General features: G+C 51.6%; 1 protein-coding gene across 1 annotated transcript; it reads left to right on the forward strand.

The window, feature by feature from the left end:
- Positions 1-570: 570 nt before the first annotated feature.
- On the forward strand, positions 571-14535 carry LOC119106970 (high affinity cGMP-specific 3',5'-cyclic phosphodiesterase 9A). The gene is made up of 9 exons (XM_037230315.1): positions 571-794; positions 1134-1371; positions 8957-9079; positions 11459-11722; positions 12099-12188; positions 13278-13439; positions 13948-14019; positions 14116-14298; positions 14458-14535. The coding sequence occupies exons 1-9, from the start codon at positions 724-726 to the stop codon at positions 14533-14535; spliced, it is 1281 nt and encodes a 426-aa protein (XP_037086210.1). The 5' UTR covers positions 571-723.
- The last annotated feature ends 3393 nt before the right edge of the window (positions 14536-17928 follow it).

Genomic DNA, 17928 nt, shown 5'->3' on the forward strand with positions numbered 1-17928 from the left:
GGAACCAAATGGGACCCTGGATTCACCATTGGTATCCAGACACAGGTTTACAGTACGTGACATAGGCCATGTATTTTTATAGAGGCCATATATGTAGATCAAGTCGCATTATAATGTGCAGATGTGTATGTTATTGTGTCATACAGTTGTATAGGGATGTTTTGGAGGCGTGTTAAGAAATGTGTCAAGAGACTGAGAGGTGGCTTTGTGTGACAAATTTTGTGCAAATTCAAGGTCAGCGACGCTTTCATGTCGCGAATCCAGTAGCGTCGTGTTGACGTTTACGACCGATATTTGCTCACCGAACATATCAACCACATGGACAATGCTGCCGTCCAAAGGTAAAACGTCATGTACTCATTTCTAGACATTTTGCGCTTTTTATGTCATCTGATTCGTCTTGTCATGCTGCATTCAGATATTTAAACCAATAGTTGAGATTTTCACAAACATTTGGCTAAGAGAAAGGCTAAGGGTTTGTGAAAATTTTAACTGATTGTTTGAATAACCGAAATTAGCACGAGTACGTGGATCAGATGACATTAAAACCGCAAAATAGCCAGAACTTAACAGATGGGGTTTCACCTTTGGACGGCCGAATGTGCCCTCTAAGGCCCATCGTTTGTGACATCGCGGTTGACCATCAGGCGAGCCCGGGATGATGACCGCCCCCTTGCAGGACACCGGCCACCGCCGGTGGTCCACAGTCGGTGCCAGGATATTATGAAGTCGCGGTACCGCGCTCTGGAGGAGTCCGAACTGAACGACATCATGCGGAAATTCAGCCTGATCCGGTGCGAGTCTGGAGGCCCGCCACGCGCGTCCGACCACTTGCCTGCCGCGGCTTCACGCGCGCCTGGCTGAGACGTGACCTGGCTATTGATGAAGTGCTGTGTATGCGTTCACCCTTAGAACTACACAGAATTCGATATGTATTGCCTTTTTGGATGTTGTTTCGATTGGTCGTTTGGTTGCTCATAAATGGTCAAGTAGTCATGCTACTGATAGAGTAAGCACATCAAAAGACACGATGCAGTGTTAAAACACAGATCGAAAAGTTCATCAAGGTAACTTTATGTGAATTGCTCGGAGATTTCTGCTGAGAGTAAGGCTGACTCTGCGGGCGCCGGCAGCGAAGCTGAGGTGAGCGAGGAGGTGCGTCAGCAGCTGCGCATGCCGACCTTCGACAGCTGGCAGTGGACGCACGAAGAGATGCTCCTGCTGCTGCAGCAGATGTTCATCGACCTCGAACTCATGACGCGCTTCGCGCTGGAAGTGTCCACTCTGCGCCGCTTCCTGCTGCGCGTGTTTGAGAACTACAACGTTGTGCCCTTCCACAACTTTCGTCACGGGTTCTGCGTGACGCAAATGGTGAGTAGGTCACGCGGAACCCGCGTGATGTGACTTTCCAGGGCTGTCCTTTGGGAACTTGGCAGCAACCGTTCTGGTCTATACTGATGGAGAATTTGCGGTGTGGCACACTCCCTAGGGGCCTATGGCATTTCAACCATTTATTATAATACATGTCAGCAAGGAATGCATTGAGGTCCTGTTTTTTTGGCATTATAAGCGTGAAGTTCTCACGTTGACAAAAATCGACTTTTAATATGTCATAAGTTATGATGAGGTGCGTGCGTATCCCAGGAGGCATACTGAGTCGGCGTATATACCAGGAGCTGTTCAATGACAAGCTCTTGATTACGGGCAGAGCCTGAAACATCATGTTTTGACGATATGTGAAGTGTTTGGTTCATGGCATCGTTGAACCAGTACCTCCTGACGTTTTTGAGAGTCGATTGTTGTCAGCATTACACTGGGGAGACTGTGCTTAGTTTCACGTTGGCGTTCGGCGTTTTTGGGAAAGTGTTGCTTTTATTTTCTCTGTTTTTTGTTATAGCCAATGTGTGGGTGGTAAACCTTTCCACCACCGGCACCGCCTACCGCACCAGCACCAGGACCAGACGGTGTTTTAAGCGTGCTGTGCTGTCTTCCGACACCGCGTGACCTTGCTGTCTTTCAGACCGCGTCGCAGATCTTCAGAAAATCCGGCTTGAAAGGATTAAGAGCACGTGTTTGGTCCCAATGCTCACACTAAGTTGATTTCGTGGTCCCAGCGCAAGAAATTCAGCAACTGCTTGTCGTTTCTCGCCTTCCAGGTGACGTGACGCAATTACCACAGAAATTCTTCCTTTAACGTTTTGGTCAGCCACGGCAGCAGCGGGATCTTTTTGTAGCATACAGGCTGCAAAACGAAGCCCATTGACAGGTTGTCCGTTTCCAGGCAGTCGCCAGCTGACCTTCAAACATTCGCTCAGAATTGTTCAGGTCCACCGACTCAGGCTCAGGCTCAAAACGTGCTGTAACCATTCACAATTTATTTTGGGCTATTACGGCCTCGCAGTAGTAAGGTAACACAGCAGACGGTGGTTATCACGCGTCATATCCACGAATAAGCACACACACATACACACACGCACGCGCACACGCACACGCACACGCACACGCACACGCACACGCACACACACACACACACACACACACACACACACACACACACACACACACACACACACACACACACACACACACACACACACACACACACACACACACACACCACACACACACGTACGCATGCACGCAGGCGTCCAGGGGACCTCAAGCATAACAGCAGAGCAGCGGAGCAGCGGGCGGCCAGCAGGGCCTGAAGCAAATTTACATGCACCCGGGTGGCGGAATGAATGCGATTTATTGCGTTGGGGATGTCATTTTGACAACCTTAATATATCGAGAACTAAGGGAGCTAGATACCCCAAATTCACAGGGTTAGTGCAATTCTGCGTGGACTCATTTGTCTGAATTTTTACATGCTTAGTTTGTGACCTTTGGGTAAACGAAGGTTAAGTACATTCAAGCTAGACATCGGTGTCGGACATGCTACCATACAAACTCACTCATCCAAATTTAACCTAGATACCCTTATCGAGAATAATCATGATCAAGGCGATTCTAGGTAGATGGCCATATCTCGCACTTAGATTACGCGTTAATATGGTCACATTTATAAGCCTTAAGGGAGGCTGACACAAAAAATGTGCAACACATTTTGAGATTACTTTTGCATTTGGATTTAGAATCATCGCTCAAGACTATGCTGAAAGGCAAATTCCTGGAAGCAAAAAATTTACACAGGCCATTTCAAATCAGTGACTTTCATTAAGCAATCGTTATATATTATGTTAACCTCCCTGCGATGAAGAAAGCAATCAAATAAATTATGCAGTTTAAAAGCTCTTTGGTTTTGGATCTCGATCTGACTTTCACGACTGAGTCAAGATCTACCAAATGAGATGCAAATTGAACATATAACCTAAATCGTCCACTTGTTTATTGGAAACCATCTCTAAATTGCATGACTTCGCTTAAAACCCAGTTACCACATCGCTTCGGAAGATGCCCAAATCATTGCCTTTGTTGACAGCTGTGGCCTGATTTTGAACCACTACAAGTCAATGATCTTTGAAATTATATGCTTTATTTTACGCCACAGTCATTCGGTAATCCACAGCCACATTGAGTAAAGTAATTGAACACCCATGTATCACTGCTCAAAAGTTATTTGGAAAAAACCACAGAGGTCAAATTCACCTCACTTCACGCAGGTACGGGCTAATCCCGATCCCTGTGCAGCTGGTGCCTCAAGTGGAGACTACGGAGAGGTATGGAGAGCCGCGACGGGGACCTGAGCACACACAACCTGCCGTGCTGTCTCGCGCGTCGGCCACGGATCTCCGACACGATCCGAGCTCGCTGGCCAAGATCTCAGACTCGCCCAGGCGGCGCACCTGGCATCTTATGCTCAGGGTACAGCGCGAAACGAAATTCACAGCACTCAGCCAGCCCCAACTTCTCTAGCAGATTCGTTGCATGACCAATGGTCAAACTTACTGAGACCAGCAATAACTTTTGCTGGGCAGGTCTTTGCTGAAAGGAAGTGTGTCACATCTGTGTGGGTTTTTAAAAAAAATAGACATCTTGAAGACCTTTCTTCTGTTCACAATTCTGCCCTTCTTAAGACCTAAGCCCCTCTTGTTTCTGAGCTATACGTCCGCTAAAATTGGAAAAGATATATGGGCGAGAGTATGTCAAAGTCACCTTGGTATTCATGAGGCCATAATAACGTTATCCAGATCATGATGTTCCATAAGCCATGCGACGGTCAAAGCCAATAATAGTATCATCGTTGAGGCGTTCATATCTGGCGTTGGTGGGCACGATTTGTAGATATAACGGCCGTTAATTGACCTTCGATCAATGTTGTGCAAAGTGCGATAACGTAATCGAACCATGGCGTGTTGAGCAGCATATTTACTCAGCAGAGAATTGTGCTGTCTAGAACATTCTTACCTTTAATACCTTTAATCGAAGAGAGGCTTTTACCTACCAATTTAGGGCATTGATACAATTAAGACATCCCCTTAATCCAAAACATGTTCCTCTGCGAACCATTGCCGTATGTCAGGACATAGCAGCGGGTCTGCAAGTGAGCCAAGTCATTGACCATCGCGAAGATGATGGAGGGAGGCAGGTAGTTCATCACCGCGTTTATTTCAATCCATTTGATTGAAACCAATTGTCAAGGAAAGCCAGCAGATGCGTTATCGTAGCAACAACTATTGGAAGCCACAGTTATACCCACTGATAACATTGAGGACGACTGGTGCGCCTTCATCAAAAGGACTGAGGTCGCTGGCGAAGGCGCAATAGAACAGTGGTCTGAGGGTAGAGTCCTAGAAGATGCCGATGCTGGTTGGGATCGATTCAGATGCTGGAGCGTCAGTGAAGTAGGCGTGGTTGCGGAGGTGTGCAGAAAACCAAGAAATATCGGTTCATGAAGACCCAGTTTAGCCAAGTGTTTTGCGTGGTCGATCACATTTGTTCAAATACAGGAGATGAGGCAGGGACAATCTCTTTCCAGTGGTTGACGGAAAGAATATGGTCAGATATGGACATCAGCAAGATTTCCGTCGTGTAACGGGCACGGAGTGCGTGCTGGGTGGGGAAAGGAGTTGGTTCTGGGACCAGTAGTTGTAAAGCCGTTGGTGAGCGGCCCCTCTACAATCTCGACAATGGCAGGAGCGATGTAAGTTGGCCAAAGGCTAGACGAGTCTGAAGGATCGCCGTGTTTATGAATCGGATAAACGAGGAAATCAGTAATCAGGGACAGTAGGGAGAGAAATCATGCAAATGACCGAATGCAGGAACACTCAGCCCATCTTTGCAAAAGACAAACCATACGGATATTTATCGATGCGGCGAGGGTAACGATATTGGACGATGCCTGTGAATATCTACAAAACGTGCCTCACATTCGCGCAAATTTCGCAGTCACACACCAATTTTTGAGAGATAAGACGCAAGTTGGATGTCGCAGGGTCTTGCCAATTCATGACAGTTGCTGATAATAACATCGGACACTGAACTGGAAGAAAAGATCAATGATTTCGCACATTACGACATCGAGAGGCCCGGCAGAAAATGTGTGGCCGCTTCTTAGCAGGGTCCCAGGTCTGCTTTAAGAAATTCACGTTAAGTCACCACAGATTAAAGCAATTGTAGAAGATGGCACCAACGTTCAGAAGAGGCGGCTACCAGACCAGGAGATAACCAGCTAACAGCCATCGAGCTCATTGAGATTGGCGCATGCGGGGAGACCGGCACTTCACCTCCGTGCAGGTCACATATCTTGCCATGCATGAATGGGTTCTTGAACTTGCACTTCATGATGTGTCGCCGTGATAGTACCACAGTCACAAATCAGTGCGTCGTGATAGCGTCAGAATCACAAATCAGTGCCTCATCACGCGGTAGTATGGCATTCAACGGCACAGCACACTTGCAACACGACAACGTATGACGACTGGCCCTTGCCCTTTCAAACACATTCGTGTCCACGAAGCGACAACCCACGTCATATTCATAAAACCAATCGCTGCAATCACGGCGGCCGATCGGTCCCGGCGCGTCTCGGTTTGAATCAGATTCCGAGATGTGCAGATCAAATTCTGCTGGTTAACCTGGAGGCCGATCATAACACGCATGGACAATTTTTCCCGTGACGTTATCAGCAAACTAATGCATGCGACACCAGTCAATCGGGCCAGACAGGCCAAACATTCAAGCAGCGCACCGATCATGCATGTGATCCCAAATTGATACTATCTTTAGCTTGCTCTATGAATGACAATCGACTTAAAGGGAGAGTCCCACATTTTTATGGGGTTTTGAGCTGAAATGGGCGTCTTGAAGATCATCCGGTGCAGTTCATAGCCCTGACCTTCTTGAGACCTAAACCACTCTAGCTGCTGAGCTACACGCCCGCGGAGGTGTACAGACTAGTTCGAAGAGACTATTCCACGGTCACCCAGGCATCCACGATGCGTCTTTAATAACGTCATTCAAATCCTGCCATTCCGTTGGCCATGCGGCGATCAAGGCCAATATAACTATAATTGCCGATTCGTTCATGTCTGGTGTTCGTGAACACGATTTCCAGATACAAAGTACGTCAGTTGGCTTCAATCAGTGTTCTGCAAGGTACGATGACGTAATCAAACAATAACGTATTGAAGAACATACTTATTAAGCAGAGAAAATGCGCTGTCCGGAGGAATCTTTTCCACTTAAAAAACACCGAGAGTTTCAAGTGAGCTAATTTCATCAGATCTGATGCTTGCTTCAAGATCTACAAATGTGAAACATTGCCTACAAATCACTCGCGCATATGACGCAAGTCCAACGATTGAATGCTCGCGCGGATACCATTCCGTTTTGATGCCTCGCAGTCCTCCACTGCCGAGGCACCAAGCCGAGGTTTACGGGTGACCTGAGCACCAGGTCAGGGCATTCCCCGGCGGCGAGCGCCGGGGAATGCCTGACTGACTGACCTGACTGACTGAATGACTGCAGACAATGACTGACTGACTGAATGACTCAGCGCCTCCAAGGATGCCGCGAGCGCGACCGGGATTGCTGCGCGTCTCCGGAGGTATCGATTCCGGGGGCTGAGATTGCTGCACGTCTCCGGAGGTATCGATTCCGCTGATCTCCTTACGGTCACGTGATGACACAATCGGCGTCCGGATTGACGCGGTGTTCGCTGCGGTGGGCCGATTGCATTTGCGCCGAGCGGCCGTGCTCCGTGGGGACGACCGCAAGGGTGAGGCACGCGCGGCGCGGGCGAAGCGTCGCTCCATAGCGGGCGAGTATCGTCCGAGTGTTGACACTGGCGCAACGCTGTAAACGCATCACATGAGTGCGATGCTCGCCTCAATTTATGGAATCAAGCCGTTCGAAGTTTGCGCTTTTCACGGCGAGGTTAGGGCTCTGCATCGCGCCGGTATCCAGGAGGTTCGTTCAAATTTCTGACTAAAACGTTAGATGATGTGGGCTGGCGGGAATTACCGCTCTAGGCGAACCGGCCAGTTGCGCGTCAGATCAGGTATGGTCAGGCACGGCCTGCCTTAACAGGATTAAGCATAACCTAGTCGGTCGTGATCGCGAAGACTGTTGATGTCGTAAGCTCCACAAATCCCCATAAGCCCCAAACTGGCGCCAAACGTGAACGGCCACGTTATACGCATATGGCGAAGACATGCTATTTTACACAAAAAGGCTCTGAACCTTTCTCATGCCTTCATGCGCAATGTTGCAGGGCGTATTCTGCTCAGAAGTGATATCAGCTGTTGAATGTAACTGTTTCCTGAGTCAGGCGCAATCCTGGCGCACGATTTACCACGCACGAAATGCGTTACTACGATTCTAACTGTATACCACGGGCAGACGTTCCATAGAGCCGGAGCTAGTCTGTGCTACAATCGTGTTGCATCTCACATCATACAGCACCCTTCTCTCACCTATGACGCCATCAGCGAGACTTTCACACCGTGGGCGCAGCCAGGAAGGAGGGGAGAGTCTCCCTTTCGATTCGGGTCGTTTGTTTTGACGCCATGGATGGCTCCTGACAGGCAGATAAAGATCAGCATTGTGTGAGCTCAGTAAAAGAGTTCTCAGTGAGCTCCGGCCTCCGACAAGAAAATCCGGGCTGCGTCTCGGTTCCAATCGTACCGTTCAAATCTGCTTCGTTTGTATACAGTCATGCTCAGATGAACCGTGTGCTCGCACCTGGTGTGCTATTGCAAATGTACGCTCTACCCAGCAATGTACCTACGTTCTACCACTCTCTTCCTAATCAGAAACCAACTGAATGACACTAAACGAGTTTCAAGTGTGGCACAAGAGGCAATGCTAATTCGTTTCAATATTGTTCGCGTTTCTTTCACAAATTGCACGCCTTTCCGCCTCAAAGCAAGGTGGCCCCGTATGAAATCACGAAGTTGAGCGCGGGGTAGTGTTCACTGTCTGACCGTAACCGATTCTCCCAACGGGTGTGTTCGATGGTGTGAGCGCGTGACCTGCTATCGGGTCGCGTTATGCAACGTCGGGGCACAAATGCTGCAACGCGAAAGGCTCTGGAAATGTGCGCGTGTTCTCGATTGTGAGGACTCTTGGCCTGAGGTCAGGCGCTCCTTCAATGTTTGGAAATGTGCGCGTGTTCTCTATTGTGAGGACTCTTGGCCTGAGGTCAGGCGCTCCTTCAATGTTTGGAAATGTGCGCATGTTCTCTATTGTGAGGACTCTTGGCCTGAGGTCAGGCGCTCCTTCAATGTTTGGAAATGTGCGTGTGTTCTTGATTGTGAAGACTCTTGGCCTGAGGTCAGGCGCTCCTTCAATGGCTGATTGTCGCCGATCACTCTCTAGATTACACCATGTCGCGGAGCACTCCGGATTTCTGGGAGTCGTCTGTCGCCCCCAGATGCACTCAATGGTGTGGCCGTGTGATCTGACATCTCAGAGCTCTCTGTGTGAACGTCTGACCGCGTCGGCCACTCTCCAGATGTACTCGATGGTGTGGGCATGCGACCTGATGTCGCGGACAGAGCCGCTGGACGTGTTCATCCTGCTGATCGCCTGCATCTGCCACGACCTCGACCACCCCGGCTACAACAACATCTACCAGGTGGGCTGGTTCGTGTGGAGCCCCGCCGGCCAGCCCGGGCGTGGGGCTTGCTGGCACCGCTGCGCGACCGGTGTCGCGGTGCCTGCTGACCCCTGCTGACCCCTGCTGACCCCTGCTGACCTGTGCTCGGTCTCACCCCGGGTCTGCGTGAAGCATCGTTTGTGCCTCCACGGCCAGACGGCGATGAGAACAGCCATCATAAACGGAAGGTCGGCGCTGACGGACTGTGACTGCCGTTCAGCGATAGATACTGTGGCGCCAGCACTCCGGACAATCAGGGGCCGTGTTCAAATTCCGCTACGCAAGGATCAATGCGGCCAGATGTCTATTCACAAAGTTTCGCCGCAGCAGGGGATGACTCGGCCGGCACCGCTGCACGGTGTTCGTAGTTGGAGGACGATGACGCAGGGAACGCGTCGGGATTGCGTCACGGGGATCCCTGCGCAGGGACCACCGCGCCGTGGCCGCGGCACAGAGGTGCTGGTCACCGGTCAGAAAACGCACGTCACGGACTGGCCGCTGCTCCCCAGAGCCAATCGGTCTCCGGGCGGAACGGGGTCGACAGCGACACCCCGTCGATCCCAGGCCGCCACGACAAGAGTTCGCTTTCACGGCGCGTGGCGCAAACAGACCGCGCCGCGTACCGGCTGCAAACAGCGGCAAAAACGGCGCTGATCGGCGGCAAGCGTGGCGCGCTGTACTATCTTGCCGGCCGTCAGCTTGCTCGTCAGCACAGTGCTGACGCTGACACTCAGCTGTCTTGCCGACTGTCGGCTAGCCCGTCACTACAATGCTGACACTCTGCTGTCGTACAGACCGTCGGCTGGCTCGTCCGAACAGTGCTGACACTCAGCTGTCGTACCGATGATCGGCTGGTCCGTCAGTACAGTGCTGACACTCAGCTGCCTTACCGACCGTCGGCTAGCCCGTCAGGACAGTGCTGACCGTCTTACCGACCACCGGCCGACCCGTCGGTGCGATATTGACAGTCTGGTGCCGTTTAGGATGCCGGTCTGTATAATATCAGCCACAATATCTGACATCGCTAGACTATTCAGAAAGTGCAACGCTTCAGCAAAATACGATGGTGTAGCAATGGTAAATTTCCGATGCACAGTGAGACCTGTTTATTTTCTGTGGTGATATGTTAAAAGTACAGCCAGCATCCTTCTTCGTAGCTGGCCGGCGCGAAGGTGCCGTCTGCTGCCTCCCTATCCTATGTCATCAATGCAGCAATCTGCCGACGCTCGCGGGCATAATTGAAAAATGATGCATCCCTCTGCCAGAACAAACCTAGTAAAAGATTATTGGCTGGTTGTATAAGGCAGCTGCGCTGCGGTAGATGTAAGGGTTATTTTTGTGGGGAAATTGTGCCTACTGATAGCAATCATCATGGTGGTGGAACAGACCGGCAATAGCATCGTATCGGGGAACACTTCCGCATAATCATCTCCAATACTGCCGGATCCGCCAGCATGATGTCTGCTGCGCCTTGCGATTACCCTTCAGAGGCTCGCGGAGGCGGACACGTCAAACTCACTGGCATTGGATCGGCTTGGGGGGGGGGGGGGACCATTATGATTATTATTGCGAACTTTGGAGAAATCCAGCTAGTGGCTATTCTAACGCCGCGTCAGTGAATACTACGTAGATCAACACAGAACACGCAACACAACAAAACAATGCGGGAGACGAACAGTAAGGCAGCGACTCTGAAGCGGTCGGCTATCGCATTCGCGTCGTGCCCGTTTGTGCCATGACATTGTCGATTGATGTCATTGACATGACGTGACATTGACATTGCTGTCCTGCTGATGCCCTGCGCCGGCGCCATGACCGCGCTTCGCCCCCAGCCATGCTGGTGGCGTCGCCGTCCCCGACAGATCTGTGGCCCGCACGGCACTGCGGCAGCGCTGTGTGTGTGTGTGTGTGTGTGTGTGTGTGTGTGTGTGTGTGTGTGTGTGTGTGTGTGTGTGTGTGTGTGTGTGTGTGTGTGTGTGTGTGCGCGCGCGCGCGCGCGCGTGCGTGCGTGCGTGCGTGCGTACGTGCGTGCGTACGTGCGTGCGTGCGTGCGTGCGTGCGTGCGTGCATTGTGCGTGCTTGCGTGCATACGTGCACACGTGCGTGCGTGCGTGCGTGCCTTTCAGTAGCGTCGACAGCTGTGGCTATTTCGTCCGGCAGGGCCTGCTTCAAACGAACATGAACACAGCTATTACCCGAGATATTGGAAATGGTCACTGTAGAAGCAGACTGTGTCGAACGAGCACTGTGTTGTTGAACTGCAACGAGAAGACTGTGATGAGGGAACAACGAACGCTCCCCCCCCCCCCCCCTCCCCGGCCGCGGACCGCCGTCACCGCACCTTGTCCTCTCCGGCAGATCAACGCCGGCACCGACCTGGCGCTGCGCTACAATGACGTCTCGCCGCTGGAGAACCACCACTGTTCGGTGGCGTTCAGCATCCTGCACGAGCCCGACTCGAACCTACTGGCCGGCCTGGACGGCGAGGACCAGCGGCGAGCGCGCGACGGCATCATCCGCTGCATCCTGGCCACGGATATGGCGCGCCACAACGAGATCATCGACCAGTTCCGAGAGGTGCTCGACGAGTTCGACTTCGGCGAGCCGGTGCACGTGAATCTGGTGAGCGGAGAGCGCGGGCCGGTCTGATGTGGCTGAACCGCTAGAACTCCCATCGCCCTGTAAAGGACGCGACTGGTGTCGTTTGTCCATGTACCGTGCACGATGACAGCAACAATACGCCGAAAGATGGCGTAAGGTGCTGAAATGCTCTTGTGGCATAGTTTTTCGCTTGCCTTGTAGCCATGCGTATGTAAACAAAGAATGCAGGCAGACATATTTTACTAACGTAGCATTTGGCTATGCAGGCGCAGATGTTATGTCGTGACTCTGTGCCTGTAGCACGTGCACTGATAAGATCACAGAACTGGTTTAGCGTAATGACCATCGCCAGCGTGTTTGTTTGGAGCTACACACGTCATCGGAGTTGTCCTTTCAGCTATCGATGGTCCTCATCAAGATTGCAGACATATCCAATGAGGCCCGCCCCGTTCCAGTAGCGGACCCTTGGATTGATTGCTTGCTACAGGTACGACATACGTCGTCCGTCGACACTGAGTGATGAACATGTTAAAACAAATATAACGAGCACGCGGCCTATAAGGAGTTGTGCAGTAGAGTGTGGCTCAGAAATGAATTCGGCGCAATTCTGCAACGTCCAAGTGGCTGCCAGAAAAATAACTCCACGCAATGCTGCATAGGGCATGAAACCAGTTTGCCGGATATTCGGTTGAAAATGTCGAGACTGAAGGATGTGGTGACGGCTTACCGCACGAAGCCGTACAGTTCGCACTGTCCCAGGCGTCGCACAAAATTGACGTCTGCGGACCATCGTCGTCGAACGAAAAACAACAACAAAAAAAAACAAAACAAAACCGAAAACGGAGTGCATCATTGTTTACCAGCTGTCGTGTGGGCATCCAGCTACCGCAGCACTATTTTCGAGCGATGCGTTGTAAGCCTTCCCTCGATGCCCGTGGGAGTCAGTTACGCTTGACATCTGAGGCAGCGCGAATAGTGTGATTTCGATGTGTGGGGCTGCGTGTGGTATTTTCCTCTAACACAGTTCTATCAACTGATGACATAGAATAAGAAAGTGATCACATTCCCATCAGCCCTATCTGTGGCTCAGAATGCGAGCTTGTGATCAGCGTTGCAACAATCTGATGTCGGTTCATTCGCGGACGTGATGACCTTGCCCGCTGGCGCAACCTCAGAAAATGGATCTACCAGTGATGCGATTGACAGGATTCTCATCAGCGTCCATTTATGTTTTGAGCCCTCGCGGGTGAACGCGAAAGAAGGGGTTTTTCTTAGCGATTGGCACTGTCTCCATCAGAACTCTTCGCCGTTCCGCGCTTTTACTGATGAGCATAAGTCAGCACTTTGCTTAGATGAGGGAGCATTGATCCGTAAAACAGTATCGCAGCTGACCTGATTGTCTCGCAGTTGTAGTTACAACTGTCATTTACCAAGACTTTGACATAAATTTGGCCTGGAGTTCTATGCCGCTCCTCCTGCCCACAGGCAGGGGAGCTGCTTCCTCCCCCCCCCCCCCCTCTCGAGGCTCATCGTATGGCATGACTATCGTAGTGAGCGTGTTCTAACATGACCTCAGGAGTTCTACAACCAGAGCGACCGTGAGAAAGAGGAGGGTCTACCGGTGACGCCATTCATGGACCGAGAGAAGGTTAACAAAGCGGCTTCCCAGTGCAACTTCATCTCCTTTGTGCTGATGCCGCTCTTTACCGCCGCGGCGGAACTGCTGAAAGAGTTGGAGGTGAGAAAGAGCCTGCCGAAGGAGTTGAATTGGACTCGGGATGCGTTATGGAATCCCTTAGATGAAGAACTTAGAAACAACTGATACTAGAACGTTAGTACATGGAAGTACATGGAAGTAGTTGACACTGTGTCTGAAGTTGCTGTAGTGTAGGGTGGAAGTACATGGAAGCAGTTGACACTGTGTCTGAAGTCGCTGTAGCGTAAGGTGCCGTTTAGATGCCCCGACGTCCTGTCAAAAGAATAGAAAGTGCATGCATGCTATCTGGACTACGGAATCGTTCCTTGGTGCGTCGTTTCATCTGTCATACTGGTTTCAGTGCGAACCACCAATCTTCACCCCTAATCCTGTGTCATTGTGCTGGGCACTGCCGCACAGCGCATTTTTGCTGCGGCAAGCTTGGTGGCCTCCAGACTTGTGCTCCCCTTTGGATTTCACGGTGCGTGCACGACGGCCTATTGCAGCGCCGCACGCCGTGTCACGCGGCCGGGCCGTGTCGCTGCCGCAGGGTCTGGTGCTGGAGCCGGCGCGGCAGGCGCTCGAACACTACTCGCGACCTGAACGACGCGTCGCGCTCGGCGCGCGCCAGCCTCGACACCGGCGCCCCGTGCGACGGCGCGGTGGCCGGCGGCCGCCGCCGAGCCGGCCGGCGAGCCGAGACGCGGGGTCCGAGGAGGCGCTCAACGAGGCGGAGGTCAGCGAGCGCTCGGCCAAGTTCAAGATCGCCACGCGCACCGACTCGATGTGTCGCCGCGTCAGCGAGGACTGCGCCGCGGTGGCGGCGGCGGTCGCGCCGGCCGCGGGCTCGCCCGGCGACGGGCAAACGATGCGGTTCTCGCGCTACTTCCGCTGGATGACCGCGCGCCCGGCCGACAAGCAGCCGGCGTGGAGCGGCGCGGACGGCGCTCCCGACTCGGTGGTCGGGCTGGTGAAAGCCCAGCGGCGCCGTCCGGCCTCCAGTCCCGGCGAGGCGCGCCGCGCCAACGGGCGCTCGGTACGCAGCTCGCCCGCGCGCCAGCCCAAGCCCGGCTACCTGCGCTCGCTGGTGCTCAGGAAGCGCGAACACTTGGTGGGCGGCCGCAAGGACACAAGCTAGGCGGCTGGGCGCGGCGGCTGGGCGTGGCGGGCGGTCCGTCGCGCTACAGACGCCGAGTGCGGCGTCGCACCCGGTGGCGGCGTGGCTGGAGCCCACGTGCCGTCAGTGGCGGTGCCGGCGAGCGGCAGGAGACTGGATGCAGTCAGCCCGGTCGCGCTGACGGTGCGGGAGTCGAGCTGGCCCGCTCCCGCAGGTGGCCCGAGGCGGATGTTCCGACACTTACGGTCGGAAGCCGGGGTCGCGGCCGGACGAGGAGTCGACAGTCAGTGTTTCTCGTCCTCACTGTTGTCACAAGCCGCGGTCCACTCTGGTGTCCTGTGAGCCGCGAGGGCTCAGTATATCAATATATCATGATCTCTTGGTGCGTCGAACTATGCCCTCCACCTCAGTGTTGCCCAGACCTCGCAAGGTTGTCTCAGCGCATTGAGCAAAGACACCTCACACGCCGGAAGTGTGTCAGAAAGTACTTACAATGCGTTGCCCCGAACGTGCTTATGTCCGGTTGTGCGCATGGCAGGGAGGCAGACATGGTCGTACGAATGCTTCGGCTTGCTCGCGTGTGTTTGTATGTATATATGCGCTTGCCACTGGCAGCTAGCTTCGGAGGAGAGCTTTACGTCCCGTGGAGGAGGTGTACAGCTACGAAGGGTGGCTTCCGTGGCTATGTCGTCAATGTTCGTGGTTGGACGAGCGACTCCCCCTATTACAGTGTGTTTTCGGGTTAACTCAGAGTATATAAGACTCATTACGATAGTGGATGGCAGACACCGCCTACAAACATTGTAGTGACACGGATCAGCTACTTTCTTGTGTTCCACCTTTCATGTGCTGTAACGTGACAAATGATAAGCCAGACTCGCTATTTTTGGCGCCCGTGTAACTTCCATGACGCATGTGCCAACCAGTGTATTTTCATTAAGTGCCAGTCCCTCCACCGGAACATACAAATATGAATTGCAACACATATGGCGGCATAGCGTTTCCATCCATTCCTGTCATATAGGCGTTTATACCATAGTGATGAATAATGCGACGTCTCGATCAAAACACCAAGAAAGATACGACTACAAACATCGTGTTCCAGTTTTTACTTTTTGTATGTGCACGCATGGAATTTGTGACCGCTGAAGAACACATATGAGAACCAGTATACATAACAAATGGGTAGAGCATGTCGTGTTCAGTGCTTCAACTGTCAAGCCGTCATTAAATGGAATGTTCCACGTAACGAGCGTTTCCGAGATGCACTACATTCGGTTGGTGTATATATGCCATGACGCGGCATCCCCAGACCAACGAGCTGGACGAGGCGATACGATACAAATCATAAAAGCACGTTGCCGCAGATTTTGTGTCAAAGTACTCATTCAAGCAAGGCATTGGCTGACACATCGCGCATCAAATTACCGCCATTGGTCAGTCAATTTGCAAACAGGGTAATGTGATCGTCTGGTAGGATTATGACGTCACCTACCCTGCTGCGCCATACTGCGTGCAGTTTCCGCGGTGGACTTACTCTTTGATCTCGAAATATTGCTGTTTCCATTACCTCTTGACAAGGATCGATGGCGGAATCACTGCCAGCGCACTTTTTTGTGCTCTTTTGTTCTCTCCAGATACCCGCAAAGATGTAGCATTCTCTTTCATTGAAATTGGCGTGACTCAATGTTTTCTATCGAACGACTCCAGCTTCGGCGGCTGTTCCACACCAACTTTGCGAGCGTTCTTCATCCGTGATTACGTTTGACATTGCGTCCAAACACCATACATGTTCGTATTGTCACACAGGTGCTCTGAACTGATTGTTTCTGTGTCGTTGCTGCCACTGAATATAACTGGTATTCCCAGGGTGTCTTTTGCCGTTTTAATCAAGACGTGGAAGAGCTGAAGCGTTGCTGCATCTGCACTGAATGCAATGTACATTTCACCTAGGGGTGACACAAGTACATGTATCCCACATCCAGGCATGTGCCTAGATCAGAAAATTAGTCCTGGAATCGAGTTCCGAAATCCTGGACCTAAGATCTTTCGGAATCCAGGATCTATTCAGAAATTTGGAGAAAGGATCGTCCGGGATCCAGCACCTCATGAATAAAAATTTCTTAAACGTCTGGTGCGGACGTATTTTTGAACTTTTTATAATTGTACCGAATAGTTTTTCAGCCTCAGAACTCATCTGACGCCTTGCTGAACGATCTAACGAACCTTTAACGCCATCGACTTTCATCTTATAAAACGATCTCTGACCAGACAGTAACGGATTGGGTTCACAAAGTGAGAGCACATTTACATCCATATGAAATTTGTCTAAGCCGAAAAGATGGAGCAACAAGAAACTGATGCCAACGTGCTCACAGCACAAAACAATCGGGCAAGGGCGAATTCAACGTTAAGACAGGGCAGAATCTTGTGCTTAGAGCCTCCGGTCAGTGATCCAGCCTATTTACCTCAGTGGTCAGTACAGTAATGAATTGTTAATATTCAGGCACCCGAGCTCAAGCTATGGTAGGGTGGAGCTGTAGATGGCTCTCACCGGAAGACACTAGGTGAGGATTTTCGACCCTGACTCTGGAATAAGGACATGGGACTTACCTGGCTTTTACACGAAAGCAGATCTGTTCGTTAACAGAGAGGTTTTGTGCTTGATTGCAGCGTGCGATGAGCCCGCTCTTATTCTTACAAAGTTAATCCCTAAATCCCAGGCGTTTTCCATCTCCCGTGCTGTGCTTCCCTGTTCCAGGATACACTCTGTGCAGCAACTTTGAACCCTTTCAAGCCAAGTTGGAATCAAGCCGAACTCGCTAAATTCCCATTGAAGCTGAAGTTGCATCGGCATGACCTTTTCAGGGGCAATTATGAATATCACTTAAGTTATCTAACTCAGACAAGCTGATCGTCGGCAGCACTTATCACACTCTTCCCTGGCGGCAATCTGTGCAGCCCACCCGCCTTGCGAATTTGCTGGAAACTGTCTTTCACCGAACGCGCCCGATTATCTAATTGCTGGAGACTTCAACATGCCACGGATCCATTGGGATTACACTTGTTTGTGTTGAGGCTGACAATTATGACTCACACCACCATGCAAGCCTAAGAGGAGTGCTCCCCATTCACCATGTCCCACATGTATCCGTACGTCCGCCAGGTCAGCATACAGACAGGGTGTACCTACGAAGTTGGTTAGGTCCGATTCTTCAAACAAAGAGTGGTGAGTGTGAAAATTAATCTTCTACCTAGTCTTTAAAATAGAGACCACGCCCTCTGAGACTCAGGCTGGCATGCTACACCAAACAGCATTAGCCAGACTGACAATAATGGTCTTAATCGATCAAATTTTGACAGGTTCGACTTACTTAATGAAGACAGAAAATGGCAAGACACAGGGCACTTACG

Source organism: Pollicipes pollicipes, unplaced genomic scaffold, assembly GCF_011947565.3.
Source record: "Pollicipes pollicipes isolate AB1234 unplaced genomic scaffold, Ppol_2.1 Scaffold_6511;HRSCAF=7721_pilon_pilon_pilon, whole genome shotgun sequence".
NCBI classification, from domain to species: Eukaryota; Metazoa; Arthropoda; class Thecostraca; order Pollicipedomorpha; family Pollicipedidae; genus Pollicipes; species Pollicipes pollicipes.

Bases quoted from the DNA above. Each gene is read 5' to 3' on its own strand.
- LOC119106970 (XM_037230315.1), top strand. From the start codon at position 724: ATGAAGTCGCGGTACCGCGCTCTGGAGGAGTCCGAACTGAACGACATC. The intron at 11,723-12,098 runs GTGAGCGGAGAG...TTGTCCTTTCAG, and splicing joins AGCCGGTGCACGTGAATCTG to CTATCGATGGTCCTCATCAA. The intron at 13,440-13,947 runs GTGAGAAAGAGC...TCGCTGCCGCAG, and splicing joins AACTGCTGAAAGAGTTGGAG to GGTCTGGTGCTGGAGCCGGC.